This window comes from Sphaeroforma arctica, assembly GCF_001186125.1.
Source record: "Sphaeroforma arctica JP610 unplaced genomic scaffold supercont1.133, whole genome shotgun sequence".
Lineage (NCBI taxonomy): Eukaryota > Ichthyosporea > Ichthyophonida > Sphaeroforma > Sphaeroforma arctica.
The window spans coordinates 44,154-59,720 of record NW_014040425.1 but is presented as its reverse complement, the minus strand read 5'-3'; the positions used below and the strand labels follow the sequence as shown (position 1 = coordinate 59,720).

Here is a 15,567-nt window from a genome sequence, read left to right as displayed (position 1 = left end):
AAGTGTGCCATATATTAATGCAAATGTTTTTAAGCAGAAGAATAGTAACTGTTTTCATGAGACGAGTCACAACGGATAGAACACTAAGAATACCAGTCAAGGAGGGCTCCACATGGAGTGTGCGATAGGCGGAAGTGGGTCTGCGTGAATTCTAAATCTAAATGACGCCGATAAACTATACTAAACCCAAAAAGAGGGTGTGGCTGGAAATGGAGTGGCTACATTGGACAGCGGAATAAACATCCGTAGAGACAGAACAAAGAGAAGGTGTTGGTTAGAGAAGGCCATAAAAAAGATATGTAAAAGTTGAGCAACAAAAAAAAGATCCAATCTATACCCTCATGTCATCTTCAAGAGAAAGGCTGTGCTGAAATGGCCTGTCGAAAGCTTGCATCGAGTCCATCGATTTTGGAGTAGTTAGGGTGATAGAGCAGTCTAACATGGTATTGATACACACATCAATGCTGCACTCGTTGCACTAAACACAACTCTCGAAGGCGTTTGGTTACAAGATCATAGCTCAGTGTAGGCGAGTGACAAAAGAATCAGTCGACGTAAAGTACTCCAAGCGATTGAAACACTAATAAGTACATATATATCAGGACAACTGATTGGGTTGTGAGATAGTACCCAGCCATATCACTAACGCACAGACCCATCGTTGGAACATAATTTCAAAACTTGCAAGCAGCTGTAGGGATGTGATCGCTATCAGCAAACTCTGACAATTTCAGTGTCACATACCTGGCCTTCAGATGGCGTAATCGCAAGTGTTTGTTGTGGGTTGGGTATGGTGCCTCTAGCCCCCTCATTCAGAGAAGTATACGTCCCACTTGTATCTGCCACCGCACCTAAACCCAAATTTTTATGGTGGCCCAAATCCCCCTCCGGAATTCGACTTGCTGAGCTGGTCGATGCTGGTGAGATATCAACAGTTTTCAAATCCTTCGGGTCTCCTGCTTGAATACCCTCGTTTCCAGCTAGTAGCGAGCGCGTGCTCGAATGAGAGCTCGTGGCAGAGTTTAAATTCGCGGCTACACTGCCAGTCAACTTGGTGCTCACACCCCTGACCGATATAATCATAACCAAGTAGTACAAAGCATTCCTAGGATGGGTGTTGCGCATGACTAAATTTTTCTCCCCACTGACTCCCACATCCAGCTGGCCCCCGTCGATCACGCCCTTTGGCGACAGATCGAACGCCACAGGACACTCCTCCGGCGGAGAAGTGTTGCAGGCTTGAATATCGCCACTGCGCCCAGTCATCAAGCTTTCCTGACTGCTGCTCCACAGAGCACGTCCCTGTGCTTCAGAGGCTAGAACTGCCACGTTCGTAATCGGCGATGAGAGTGACTGCGTGGGATCACCGGAGTGGGTGTTGGTGTTACCTGGCGTGGTCACGTCCACGTGTCCAGTCTTGTCGTCATGCCTTTGAAAACGTCCGGGGGTCGCAAAACTGTTCCCAGCCGCATCTAACATGGACGAGCTCGAAGCAGAACTCCCGATATTTCCTGTACCGTCCACCTTCCTGCCTAAAATGTTGCAAAAGTTTGTCCTGGGTGATATATCACCACCTGAGCTACTACTAACGGACTTAACCAGACCTTCTAGGCCGCCTGACTCTTCAGCTGTCTCTCCATTATCCGAGGCGCTGGCAGCTATAAAGGACGCAGCATCATTGCTAGATTGACCTATCATGGTACTGTCGCTAACCCCAGCGCCGCCCTCTGCACTTCGAAATACCTCAGAGTTAAGAATGGAAAGCTTCCTGTCTCTGAGATTGCGCGCATCTACATACGGCGACCGTGGTGGTGTCGAGATCGGAGAACACGGTGTCGTAGTGCTCAGCAACGTGGATGTGTTGCCACTCAGGGCTAACAAAGACGACTGCGGCATGGCCAAGATAGCTTGCAGTCTTTGTCTGAACAAAGGATCTATTTTCGATGCGAGCCGAGTTGCTATCGGTGGAGCTTCTACCCGCTGCGGTGACAGTTGACTCTCCTGCACTGTAGCAATTGGTTCGTTCTGTTCTGTGGTAGTGTCGGTGTCCTCGAGGCACGCCACACTCGCGCTCGCACTGAGACCATCGAGTGGCTGGCTGCCTTCAGCTGTACATATGTCCGTGACCATTCCCGTCGCGGCTGATGGGGTGCTACACACGCACACTCTGTATGCGACAATCTTCAGCAGATCCTTGTTGCGGTCTTCGTGCACTACCAAACCCCCTACTACAAATTCCATACCCAGTTGCGATAACGCTGTGTCACTGGCACACGCCGTCCTCAGCTGATCATTAGAGAACACAGTAGGCGCCGTCGCACCCGTAGAGATATCTCCAGCAGGCGCATAAGGATGAGGGGCTGCAAACGTGCCAGGCATCTCTTCGTCTGCTTGTCCTTCGCTTTTCAAAGGTTCCGCATTTCCTGCGGCGTTGCAACCCGCGATCGATTCTTGCCCCCTGCCTGCAATGTTCAGGGTAGAATTTGCCCCGCCGTCATGGGCAAGTGCGTTAGATACGGTCCCTTTGCCAAGTTTCGTCCTCGCTACGTCGTCTTTCTGACCTGCGCCCGAGACATTGTCGGCACTCACAGCGTCGTTGCCCATAGCCACCAGCGGTACACTGATCTGCATGTGTGTGGCCGCGGGGTCGTCTCCAGCGTCTGTGTTGTTGTCCGTGACGGCTGCGTGCGGGTTGAGCAGTGACATGAGCTTCTCCCAACGCCAGCGCTTACGCACCAACGAGCGCACCTGCTCCTCGCGAAGGGTGATCTTATTCCCTGTGACACTGGCAGCACGGGTGTTCGAGCTGACACTCGTGTCTGCTGGTGCGGAATCGCCGCAGTCAGAATCTGTGCGGGTACTATTGGTGGTGTAGTCTGTACTGCGTAAGGCTCGAGCCGTGACAAAGACGGTCACTCCACGAGCTGACATAGCATCGATTGTCACCACAACCCCGGTACAATCATCCAACAGCCGGAATCCATTGGTGGTGGTTCGTTCTTTGTCCCTGTCACTTGACCCTGCTCCAATTCCGCCGGTTGATTCAGCTACACTGGGTGGGGTGGTAGCACGGGGCGCCAGAAGCACACTCTCACTCTGACCAGACCGTGTATGGTCACCGAGGTCCGCTACCCTCCCGACCTCTCCGAATCCTGTATCTCCAGATTTCCCCACACCTGTGCCCCCTTCTACCTGGCTAGACATCGTCGTTCCGTCTACAGCATGCAGCAGATCGGACTCTTTAACACTCGCGCTACGCGATACAGTAGTGGAGATCGGCGGGGTGATATCACGTGCGGGTGTGCTAGCCGGTGTAGTCAGGGGTGTGACCCCGGCCGTTGCTGACAGCACAAGCGATTTTTTCTTAAGCTTCTTCCCTTTGGCACCTTTCGTAGGCGCCTTAAGCTTCTTCAGCTTGCCTTCGATTTCCTTTTTCTTGTCGTGTTGTTCCTTGCGTATAGCAATCTTCAGTTTTTGTTCTAGACCCTGTTTTCAGTTATGTTGCACAGCGGTGATTTGACGACATCGAAATAAGAAGACATCACGCGTAGTTCCGAAATCGAAATTCAAAGTTGATTCGTGCTCACCACCTCTTTACAGAAGTATGAAAATACAGACCAAAGAAGCATAAACAAGTTAAGTGCTCTATTTGTCCGTTCTATCTATAAGTGAGTATTCAGAGTTCGCAATATAGGAGTCGTTCAAATTGAAATAGTTGAGATGCCTTTTCCTAGCATCCTTCCAGTACCGTTGAACGCGGCACAACCCTCGAGCCCTACAAAACAAAGCATACCTCAATTTTCTCCAAGTCCTGCTGCGAAATTAGGCCCTCATCCTCGGCATTCGCCTCCTCAAACTCGAAGTCGAGTTGTACGGCAATTGCAGTGCACATCCCACGGTCAAGTCGGATCACATACTGGCGTGAATTTGCGGTGTTATTAGTCACCACAACAGACGCAGCCTTCGACCGTTGTCCAATGACCAAACAACCGAAATCTACAAATAGACTCTTGATCATAAAGGCCTTTGGGGACTTGACTAATGCCTTTACGGTTACTTCTTCTTGACTGGTCTCGTCAAGGACGTTGACGATCTTGAGCGTTTCCTTAAAAACTCCGGCAAACGTAGGCTTGAACATAAAATTCACGCCCCTGCGGAGGTAGGCAATTGTGGTTGTGTGAGTGGCATGAATTGGGCGTTCCTTTGTAATAACACACTTCGGGCACAATTAACAACCACAACCAAAAACAAATAAGAAAAGCCGAAACTGCCTAAAATGTCTAGTCCCAAATCATTCACATCCAATCCAACTCGAACCCAGCGTATCCACGAACCGAGACAATATCTAATCACCACCCTCTTGTCGTTATGATCCTGGGATGAAATGGTCCTATCGAGCTTGATCCCTAGGATCTGCCTAACCTAACCCAGACTCCGCCAACAAACCTCAACCCCACATACGCTGACCCAAATGAAGACCAGGCTCATGATAGTCCAGATATACACCAATACCTTCAGAACTGTTGTTTCCAGCAGTAACCCTAACCATCATCAACAGTTTTAACCTAACCTCATACAAACCGGCCGACTCAGTACCATCCAACCTAAACCACCCAAAACGATAACATACCGCTTGTCGAATGGTTTCACGACACCCGCCCGGCCTTCGCGGATCTGTAGATCTCCTGATGCAATAGATCCGGATTTTACGACCTTATACAGCATGGGCAACTCCGTGTTGTTGTTGATCACCAGTGTTTTCACCTGCGCCACGTGGTCTTTCAGCGTGAGATGGCCGAAATTGATGTACTTCTGACCCACTGACACTGCGCTTGTGCACGCTTTGCCCAGCAGGCGGAGTTGTCTGACTGCGATGCTCACAGAGAGTCTACCTGCCTTCACAGATCCCGCAATTGGAGGCCCCAACGCGATTGGATCTGTGCCAATCCCGTCCACACTCGTGTCTTCGTCGCGTGGTTCAAGCACACTAAATTGGTTCAGCCCTGGATTCCAATACATGGGTCTGATCAGTAGCTTCTCCTCGATCTTTCGCAGCTTCCTGCTGGAAGGGTTCGAACTGCTACCGTGTAGGGACGGGATGTATACCACGTATACAGTGATTTCCTCGTTTTGCTCGAGTGTAACCATGGATATTTCAGCAAGCCGGCCATCGAGTATGGCCCTTTGTAGTTCCCAACTGGATTTAAACGGGAAAAGAAGCGGATAAAAGCGGAAGTTATTATCTGACGATACCTCTCAATCCCCAAGTAGTACACCAAACGAGAAGGGAGAAAAATTGAGCGCAGAAAGAAGCACCGTGGAAGATCAAAATACAAGTTACGGTTAATTTGGTCATGAGACGGTCGAAACTCTCTTGCAGGAGCAACATGCTTACCGTCTGCGCTGTACGTGTTGGATAAAGTCTATCTCGTCCTTGGGCGACAAAGAGTGAGACGGCAGGAACTGTTCCTCCGTAAATGACTGCACAATGCGTGTCAGCTGCCACGCACCCTCCTCCTCGCCCTCGCCATCACTGGCAATCCCATGCGATGTGTCCGAGCCCGCCTTACTGTCAGTAGTTGGCATAGCCAGGTGCATCCCAGTCGACCCCCGCGACAGCCCCGGAGCGTACATGTGACCTTTCTTGTGTGTGTCAAGTGCGTTGCCTTTACCCTTCTGGTGTGGTTGCCCGCTGCCACCACTGCCCCCGGTCCAAGTACTCTTACCCGTACCCGCTGAGTTTCGGGCCTCGTCATACGCCCCGTTGTCGTAGGCATCGAGTCGTGAAGGAGATGGGCTGTTCCGGCCTGAAGAGATTCCTCTATTACGACTCAAGCTACGCCCACTCCCCCTCTCCGAATCACCGCGTGGATGCGATTTGTTATCACGAGTGCCGCTGTTGCGTAACCCCATGCTCAAACCTCTACTGGATTGTACAGAACTGCGAGGACTGCTAGGCGACGTTGAGTAGTATCTTTGCTTGGTCAGCTGCGACGGTGGGCCGGGAGACTGAGTAGGAGACCGTGTCATATCGCCGCCTAGATAAGGTAACCATGCTTGAAAATTTAGTCGAACACGCTGTTGATAAATGAAAAGCACACCACAGGGTACACACAAACACACATAAACTTTAAATATATATATATACATATATATATACACATATGCATATAATATATATATACTATACATAAATATATATATACATATTATATAGATATATACATATATTTATATATATATATAGATGTATAAATATACATACATATACATACATACACACACGCACACACACGCACACACACACACATATATATATTTATATATATATGTATATATTAATATATATCAATATATATATTAATATGCATTAATATATATATATATATATGTATATTATATAATTTATATATATAAATAATTTGATCGCGGGGTCCAATCACCAGGGGTATCATACGAATCACGAACGAATATGGGAAACATACGGATGCTTGGGCTGGGATGTGTTCGACCCAGTGCGTCGAGATCAGTCTGTATCCGTTGTAGTGCAATAGTGCCAGGTGATTTCGGTTCAGCCTTCCTTGCGAGATCGAGATATTCGAAGTCAACTGAAGTGGAAAATTGGGAAAGAATTTGTAAACAAACATTTTTAGAGTTGATATTCCCCAAGCAAATGTATATGGTGTCTGTGTTCAGTGAAAGTCATTCAAGAGGACCGGTCTGGATTCAGAGCAGATGACAGTCTGGACAAGACATCCTTAGGTATCAACCACAGCCAGTACCACAGCCAGTACCACATGAATGCACCAATTGTTGCTTTCTAAATCTTTGTGGGTTCTCCGTGGCGCAACTCATACATACCAGAGCGACCCTCAGCCTTCGACACTGAGTAAGCTTTGGGCCGTGTGCTGTCGCGATGATGCGCGTCGTCCACCCAGGTATCGGTTTCCATTGACTCCAACAACTTTTCTTTGCGTCGCAATAGCCGCTCCTGAGTATTGGTCGACGGTCTGTTCTCTGTTCCCTCCCGCATCCCGTCATCAATACCCATCACGTCTCCGGACGATACGCCACTCCCTTCCTTAAACGCCCCCGGAAGTTTAGGAGTGTACAGTTTGATCTGGGAAGGGCGTGTGGTGAATAGGTCCAAGTGCAATTGTTCGCTGTGCAAGCTCTTGATCTTGAATGTGCGCAGGCTGGCGTTGTTGTTAACCATGGTGGCGAAGTTGATGTCGCCCAGCGGGCTGCCTGTAGTGACGCGGTAGATCACCGAGTGGAACGAGTCTCCATGCTGGTCGATATTATTCGCGCGCACAATCAGGGTATGACTGTTATAAGGTAAAAGAATAGATACGTTTTCCCGAGTGGAATATAGTGTAAGTAACATACTGCGACTGCTGAATGGAATTGCGTATCCAAAATGATTACACGCTTTGAATGAAATGTAAGCCTTGCCCTTTCAGCAGTGCTACTATAAAACTGAATGCATGACTCAACACATGTCCAAGTTTGTTGCGGGCCAATGAGTTCGACTGCCCGACCACACCGACAGTTCTGGCATAATTGTAGCGACTCACTGAAGCAGAACACATAATACGAGAAAAAAACACAACAAGAAGTTAGCACACGGGCTGCCCTCACCTATCTTCGTCGTTGTTGGTGTTGCTAAAGTGAATATGTTTCACATATTCAGGATTGACTTTTCTGGCCCGTACATCCACGCGGATGTTGATCTGCTGCAGGGGGGGTATCGTAATGGACATGATCTGCGAAGCCCCTCTCCCACTGCCACTAGCAAAGATCGATGTGACACCCTCGAAGGAATGGGGCGGTTCTCTGCTGGCAATGCCGCCACTCGGCGGTGGCGCATCGGTTGTGTCCTCGTAGTCATCCTGATTAGAGTGACAAGCGAATACAACGGGATTGAATACTGGCGCCACCCGTACTGCATTGTGATAATTTGTCCTACCCCAAAAACGGCGCTGGAACTACAACACACAGGGGGAGAATAGTGGATGTGATAGTGTGCAGCGACACCCAGACACTGAACATGTAGTCATGCAGCCAATTCGGCCAGTAGTAGGAATATAGCGGCAGTCCACCGATTAGTAACACAAAAAAAAACCGCTTGGAAGTACAACTAGCTGATGTCGGGCATGAAAACCAATGAAATCGTACGCGGACCAAATATTGTACGTTTGATAATCAAAGGCCATATTCCAGGTACAACTACAGAAAGTGATGCTTTCATTCCCGCTCAAACTCCTACCTGGTCATCGTGTAGCTCGACTAGTCGTATTATCTTCGACTGATAGCGCACATCAATGCTTGCAGGCAGCGCCGAGAGATTCCTCAGGCTGATGGTTTTACTGTAGTGCTTCCCGATGATCAGATCTCCAAAGTTGAGCTCGTCCATAGAGAGCATCACTTTGGACAAGCACACACGCGCTGTTGCGTGGATCACTCGCCACTGTATCTCAGCCCCCGCCGCGTCGCAACATTTGATGCGCAACCGATAGTTGCGGGTCTGCAATTGATACAATTGTTTGGCTTGCTGTGGGGGTTGCAGAAGGTTTCGGGATTAGTCAAAGAAGTAGAGGAAAAAGCTAGAATATGAAAGGGGCGAGGAGTATACGAAAGCGGTGAGCAGGACACATACTATCGAAATCAACAGATTTTTAGCCTGGGCTGTTTTGATACGTTTCTATCACTCGCAGCGGTCTTCACAAGGACCATAGGACGGACGAATTTTCATGAATGCGTTTTGAACTCGATGCTGGTATCCTCCCGACCAAAGTGAACACATTCATACCTGGTTTTGTTGGTGCATATTTTGTGTCTTCTGCTGTGGCTGGTTTGTAACAGAGGAAATACCTCCTGTAGATTCCACGTCTGCGCTGCTGATATCGCTGCCGTCACCGAGTTCGATAGGACGGTATCTGACCACAACCATCTGCAAGGCAGCGACGTGTGATATATACAGCAAGGTTTATAACCTGAAAACAGCACAAGCATGCCATAGAGTTATACAGGTATACAGGGTGAATGCAGCAAAGGTAAGATGTTGCCGTCCGAAGCCAACGCCAAGATTCTGTTATGAGCCTGGGATATACCTCTGCCCATTGGTGATATATAGGCATACAGCAGATACTTTGGAGTAGATCCAGCAACTTACTCACCTGCTCACGGTTTGGTAGCAAACTGAACTGCTCGCTGGATTGACTGGTACTTTCTCGTCGCGGCTTCTCCTTTCGGCGGTCGTCGTCTTCCGAATCCACAATCATCACGCCGTGATGGTCACGGCCACGTCGATTAGACCCAATCAGAGCTCCACTACGGGGTACGAAGAAATGTACATCGCAAGCTATCAGTTGCTGCAGATCTTATCATGCACTATATTTCGATGTTGCGCGTGGGGTTCGTGTGTGTGTGACAGTTTGGCCCGTACGTTCCCGTGCTTCTGTATGCGCCCGCACCGGGCTATTGAGTGTTCGGCATCGTTGTGCCAGGGCAGAGAGTGCGGATGCAGTGCACCGGTTTCCTTAGATACTTCGTCAAAATTCAGACAGAACAGTCCAGCCTCGCACGTGCATATAAAAATTACAAGCAGAGAACAAAATAAGAGCCAACAGCTTCCAGAAAGAGAGAACAAGGCTGATCCAACGCCGCCTGATCTCAATTATCTAACATATGGTGCACGGCAAGATCCCACAACAGACATACCCTGGGCCATCGCGAGCATCCTTCCGTTGCATCAGCGGCGTGTGTGTGCGTGAATGAGCCCGGGGCTGCGAGCGATTGAACTCCTTGAGACTCTCGGTGCTATCACCCTTGATACCACCCATGTTGTTTACGTGCTTCTCCGGGTTCGCGCCCCGTCTCGCGGGAGTGTGTGGTCGATCTGAATCGTTCGGAGAATCGTAATCTTCCTCTGTCTCTGGCACTGCATGATGGGCATGAATACGATGGTCAAATTATGCTGGGGATAGAACTTGCAATGCTTCGCGGGCTCATTTGAAACAATAAGATGTCTAGGACAACGGGAGCAGTAGCGTGCAAATCAACGACAGAAAAGAACGACCCAATCTCACCAGATGGATGGTGGAAGGTAATCTCTGGGGGTACTCCATCGTCACTAGTGCCGTCGGTAGGAATCGCGAAGACATCAATGGGTTCCACAGTCTCGTTGCGCAGTATAATGGTCCACTCGGCCGAACGGTGAGCGTAGACGTCGCCGAAGTCTATGCGCCCGCCACCACTGACCTGTTGAGTCGCATAACATGCACTTGAGCAGGCTAAAAGGCGAACAGGCTCACAATTATAGATACTTCTTAAAAATTAAAATTACGGCATTCTTAATGTCATTCAGTTGAGAGTTGTATAAATATTTTAATAACGCATCACAAATGTTCCCAGTGTCGCCTTGCGTGTGGCTTGAAAGCCGGAAGTATGTTTTGGTAGGTTCCTGTGCTTATCTTTGCCACGACCATTAGAAAATCCGGATGTAAGTAAGCTGGCGAAAAATACTACGCTGGTGCTGATGCACTACCTGTGTACCCTTGTACTTCCATAGCATGTGCACATTCCACCTATACGAAGGACAATACATGTACCCAACTACACACACCACATGAGAAACACGCACGTTGGAGGATACACGACGACATACCCAGAGAGCCTGACTACGCTGTTCTGCCGTCACCGACGCATGCACAGTGATGCGCTCGACATTCGACAGGTTGCGCAGATTCTCCAGCTGGAGTACCATTTTGAATTCGCCCACTGTGGTAGGCGAGTACGACAAGCGAATGCGGCACTGCGAGAACCCGGATGCCACGTTGATCTCTCTCTTGGGATTGATGGGGTATCCTGTTTCCAGTTCAGAGAACTCACACAAATCACCCTGTACGAGATTTCATACGTTTGTGTTATCAAAACAAAAAAAATAGCTGAGTGTGTAGTAACGGCCCTTGTGCACACATTTTTTGGCATGAAGCGAGGGTGCATGTGTGAATATTTCGACTAGAGAATAGGAACACGGACTTCACACCGTGACACAAGATGGCAAAACATCGTAACTTAGTTTTTACCAGAACAGTGCTTGCAATGCCTCAAGTCGTTTTAGTGATGAACAAAATACTTCCACATACCTCCTCACGCTTGAGGCCGTGGAACACAAGGTACAACGCGACATCACATATGACGTGGCGCGCATCGTATCAACCACGCAAGTACACGTCTTAACAGAACGCACATTCAGAACTAGTTCAATTTTGAAACGCCACTCCCGCTAAAAGCTTCAAATATAATTTCCGATCTCAACGCAACAAACCTGGCCGTCCGTGCTGTCGGTTGCCAGGACAAATGATAGCGGAAACTCTGAGCAGTTCCACACAGTGAAATCGCGTACGTACGTCTGGTTGGTCACACAGTCGTCCAAGTCCATCTCTCGCTCTGCCTGGTCTACTCGTAGTATTGACTGGCATACCAGTGCTTTGAACCTGGCCATATGCGTGTATAGTGGATGCTGTGTTAGTTGAGAATACACAAGCACTGTCTTTGACGAGTTCATGAACGCATGGACATCAAGACTGTCGTCTGGACCAGGTCGCAACCACGGTGCTACAAGATCCGCACACCACAAGCCGATACCTGGACAGTCCAACGGTCATCAACGCGAGGCGCGCAACAAACATACCTGATAGACAGAGACTGGGTCAGCAGTGCACTAAAGCGTGTTCCTAAGGATTTTTGTGGATCCAACTGAGCCTCAGCAGACGGTGTAGTGGTGCCGCTGTTCTGTTCCGATGCCTCGGTTGAGCTGTGGTTGCACTCAGTCGCATCTATAAGGCAATCTGACATACAAGGGGTAAGATTGAGTGTGGAAAATGTCACGAGTGCGAGCGTCGATATGACAATCACTACACTGCACCAGCAGGCGATGTACGTACTTGTGCCGTAGATAATGTAAACAACGGGGCGGCACGGAGTGTTACACGGGAAAAGACACCCTGCAATCGATGCTACAAATAGTGCAACAAGTACTGTGACCAATCACCCAAAAGGTGTTCTTACAACCGGTGATATAGGTGGTATATCACAATATCTGATGCAAATGATGTGTTACCGGGGTTCATAAAAAGGCAAACCGTGGAGACAATCTGCGTGTGTGGAAAGACTTGTGGTTGTGTCGCTAATTGCCTGAGTACTCAGCACACAAATAATGGAGCCGCTGACAATGCACTGTGCCGCCTTCGCTATTCCACACAACTTCGGGTTGTCAACCAAACAAGCATCTCAGAACCACCCCACACACTTTCTAAATACTGAATTCGAGATAGAATTAGAGTGCGAAATCCATCGTCGCCATATTCACCTTTTATTACCCTCCCCGTCAGCACGATGGACCCATTGATCTCCGACGCCTTGTAGGACGCGAGCGGACCATCTTCTGATGATGAATGAGCTTCCGCCAAGAAGACCAAAACTGTAACAAGCGAAGCGCATGGAGAGAGCAGGTGTGTATATGTATGAGATCGAAATTTAATGCAACTATCCGAAAGTCACCGAGGAGCATCAGAACGTTTCGTAGTGGGCTAGATTATTTGAAGACAATCTTATTTCGGTCAATTGCACCATCTATATGACTGAATTGATTTGTACATACGCCTCTGGGTGTTGAATGTGAAACGTTGTGCCTGAAGAGTACTATTCTGCATAAAAAACAAGTAATTGGAATTAATTAATAACCAAGGAGCAAGAGGGGCACTCTGAGTGACTGCAAAAACATTCTCACTCGGCCTTGGGAAAGAAGCTCGCGGATTGGCTAACGCATAGCAGAACGTATGGCGAACACGCGGCAGAAATACTATCACCTATTGATAAAGTACTCGTCTTGAACCCAAATTGCAGCGCAAGTATATGTATTTATCATGAGATGTTCGGTGTTCGCGTGATCTGGATTTAGTACACACCGGCGTGAAAGCACACTCTCCGGTACTTCAGGTCTCCACTTCCGGGCGCCCGTGAAGTACAAGTACAAGCATCCATTTAAATACCAGCGACAAATGCCAGAGAACAAACACACAGTGCAAGTGGAGACCATACCGGAGCAATGCGAAACTTCTACAGACAAAAACATAAACTAACGTCCAACTTCATTATTCTCAAGGTTGGACCAGGGTATCACTAGCGTATGTAGTTGAGTAACTCGAAGGATCCATCTTAATTTTTAGGCTATTTTCGGTTGTGCAACTTATGTCGTGTGTCTCTTCCTAATAGAAATCCCCATCAACACACCGAGAGAAGTACACGGAACTTCACGTATACGCTCTTGAATACTATATATATATATATATATATATATATGTATATATATATATATACATACATATATATATATATGAATCAACGCACAGGGTCAACATGTATGCCCAGATGTACCCACTCTACTAAGATACATTTTTCCGTGTCGCTACAATCCCAGATTCAAAAAGTTGTCGTCCCGTAAGTTCTAACAACACACAGCACATCAAATAAACTATGATATAGCAAACGCAAATTAGAAGACGTACTTATCTGTTGCGTAGCCCTGGGTGGAAGCACGAGCTCATCCACCCATCCTACTAGATTGAACAAACTATTCAGATGTGGGCCATGCGACAAGTCCCGATCATCCGGCAAGTTCAAGTTGCTGAGCTGGAACTTAAGCTGTGTGCCTAAAGTGGACCGCAGTCGCACACGCAACGGCTGGTCGCTATGACTGACCACGTGCATACGTCGCAGCACACGCATGTCGTTGATCACCACATTGTCCAGGGTCAGCCGGAGGTTCTCGACATCACACCCAAACAATACACGCGTGTTGGCTGTCATCTGGGCAGAGGCATTCCTACTTGAGCTTGTGCGTGTGCGTGGCTCTGTATGTGTGCTTGGTATGTCAGTCCTCGAACGACTACTGATTGTTTGTGCCGGTGCGTCTTCTAGTTTACTCCGTTCCGAGTTTCCCTTCGCAGACACTGCAGATGGTGTCCCTAAAGTACCAATCCCATTCATTGTTGTAGTTTCGTGGTGTGGGGTGTCGTGGGAGCTATAGGTTTACACACTGACGTAATATAAGTGTAGACGGAGCTTGTCTACTCGCATGGAGTATGCTTGTACACATGTGAGTGCTATAAATAGGCGTCTTGTACCACCATTCGATATTGAACTTGCGAAGGTAAACAACAATATAATACTATAATCTCCAGGGTCGTATTTCCATTAAAATCTGGACTGTCGTGCCCCTATCCCTTAATACATGCATTGTGGAGGTCGAAAGTGAGACACGCATGAAAAAGCAGAGACGTCATAATCTGTTCGATTGTACGACGACTCGTATTGTATCTGGCAACAGGTGCAGATGTCCGCTAGTCGATACCTCTCTACCCTCGTAGTAGCTTCGGAACTGTTTATCGAACATACAACAGCAGATGTCAACAAGTGAGAAGTGGGCGAGAGGCACAGACCTTTCTCCCATCTCCCACTCTCACTCCAACTTTTCTTTTTTAGCTGCGATTACGAAGGCCCAATAATAAATCTGACGGGTCATTAAAAAAAAGATGATAATTAGACATTACGTGTGGACTGACTTTGATCAGTGATGGGGAAAGTATTTATATTAAAATAGTAGTAGTAGTAACTACCCCTTCTCGTTATAGTTCTTATATACATTGTGTACATGGTTCAGTATTGGCTGTAAAGTGATACTACATCTGCTTGGTGGTAAAGCATGGCTGGTGTTTAACATAGCTGCCCCCGCCGTCGATTCGCGTCGTCTTATATTTGCGGTACGATGGGTTACAAATACATAAATAAAATCGCACTTGTTTGCGGCGATGAGGACCCTCCTGCCGGTTATGTTGTGGTGAGTGAAATCTTTTGGATTATGTATATGTCGTTGCTCAGCTGGGCGATGATATTGGTGAACACGAGTTCATCTTTGAGAAACAGACACGAACAGCTCTTATATACACATATCAACATATATGAGTAGACCCATATCCTTTTATTTATCAAGGCAACGATATATATAGTATGAATAATTCCATATATATACTCTCACTTCTGCTCACAGATATTTCAATCGCATTACGAATACGAACAGATACATGAACTGTAGATTACGTTAACTATGTGTCGGATAAGGGGATAGGGCATAAGAAAGATATTCATATAAACACATTTAATTTCTACATACATGTAATTTCTCTCTCGCTCTCTCTCTCTCTCTCTCTCTATATATATACATAGACAATATATATATATATATATATACATATTGTCTATGTATATACATACCTATTTAAATATTAATATACATACATGCATACACAAGCACATACAAGTATTATACATATAGTTCAGATATATATATACATACATACACACACATACATACTTACATACATACATATATATATATATAGATACATACATACATACATACATACATACATACATACATACATACTTACGTACGTACATACATACATACATACATACATACATACATACATAAATACATAC

At 47.2% G+C, this 15,567-nt stretch overlaps 1 protein-coding gene across 1 annotated transcript in view; it reads right to left on the bottom strand.

Annotated features, from left to right (window-relative positions):
- Positions 1-14,475, bottom strand: part of SARC_02843 (hypothetical protein) — a 29,270-nt gene extending 14,795 nt beyond the window's left edge. Inside the window, exons 1-17 of the mRNA XM_014303379.1 lie at positions 13,575-14,475; positions 12,377-12,487; positions 11,699-11,855; positions 11,333-11,501; positions 10,670-10,903; positions 10,092-10,263; positions 9,724-9,943; positions 9,180-9,333; positions 8,813-8,953; positions 8,270-8,554; positions 7,642-7,892; positions 6,862-7,328; positions 6,486-6,608; positions 5,396-6,038; positions 4,631-5,197; positions 3,794-4,151; positions 745-3,486 (exon numbers count right to left, since the gene is read on the bottom strand). Of these exons, the coding sequence (XP_014158854.1) occupies positions 745-3,486; positions 3,794-4,151; positions 4,631-5,197; positions 5,396-6,038; positions 6,486-6,608; positions 6,862-7,328; positions 7,642-7,892; positions 8,270-8,554; positions 8,813-8,953; positions 9,180-9,333; positions 9,724-9,943; positions 10,092-10,263; positions 10,670-10,903; positions 11,333-11,501; positions 11,699-11,855; positions 12,377-12,487; positions 13,575-14,055 (7,275 nt within the window). The 5' untranslated portion in view covers positions 14,056-14,475. The remainder of the gene's footprint in view (positions 1-744; positions 3,487-3,793; positions 4,152-4,630; positions 5,198-5,395; positions 6,039-6,485; positions 6,609-6,861; positions 7,329-7,641; positions 7,893-8,269; positions 8,555-8,812; positions 8,954-9,179; positions 9,334-9,723; positions 9,944-10,091; positions 10,264-10,669; positions 10,904-11,332; positions 11,502-11,698; positions 11,856-12,376; positions 12,488-13,574) is intronic.
- Between the last annotated feature and the right edge of the window lie 1,092 nt (positions 14,476-15,567).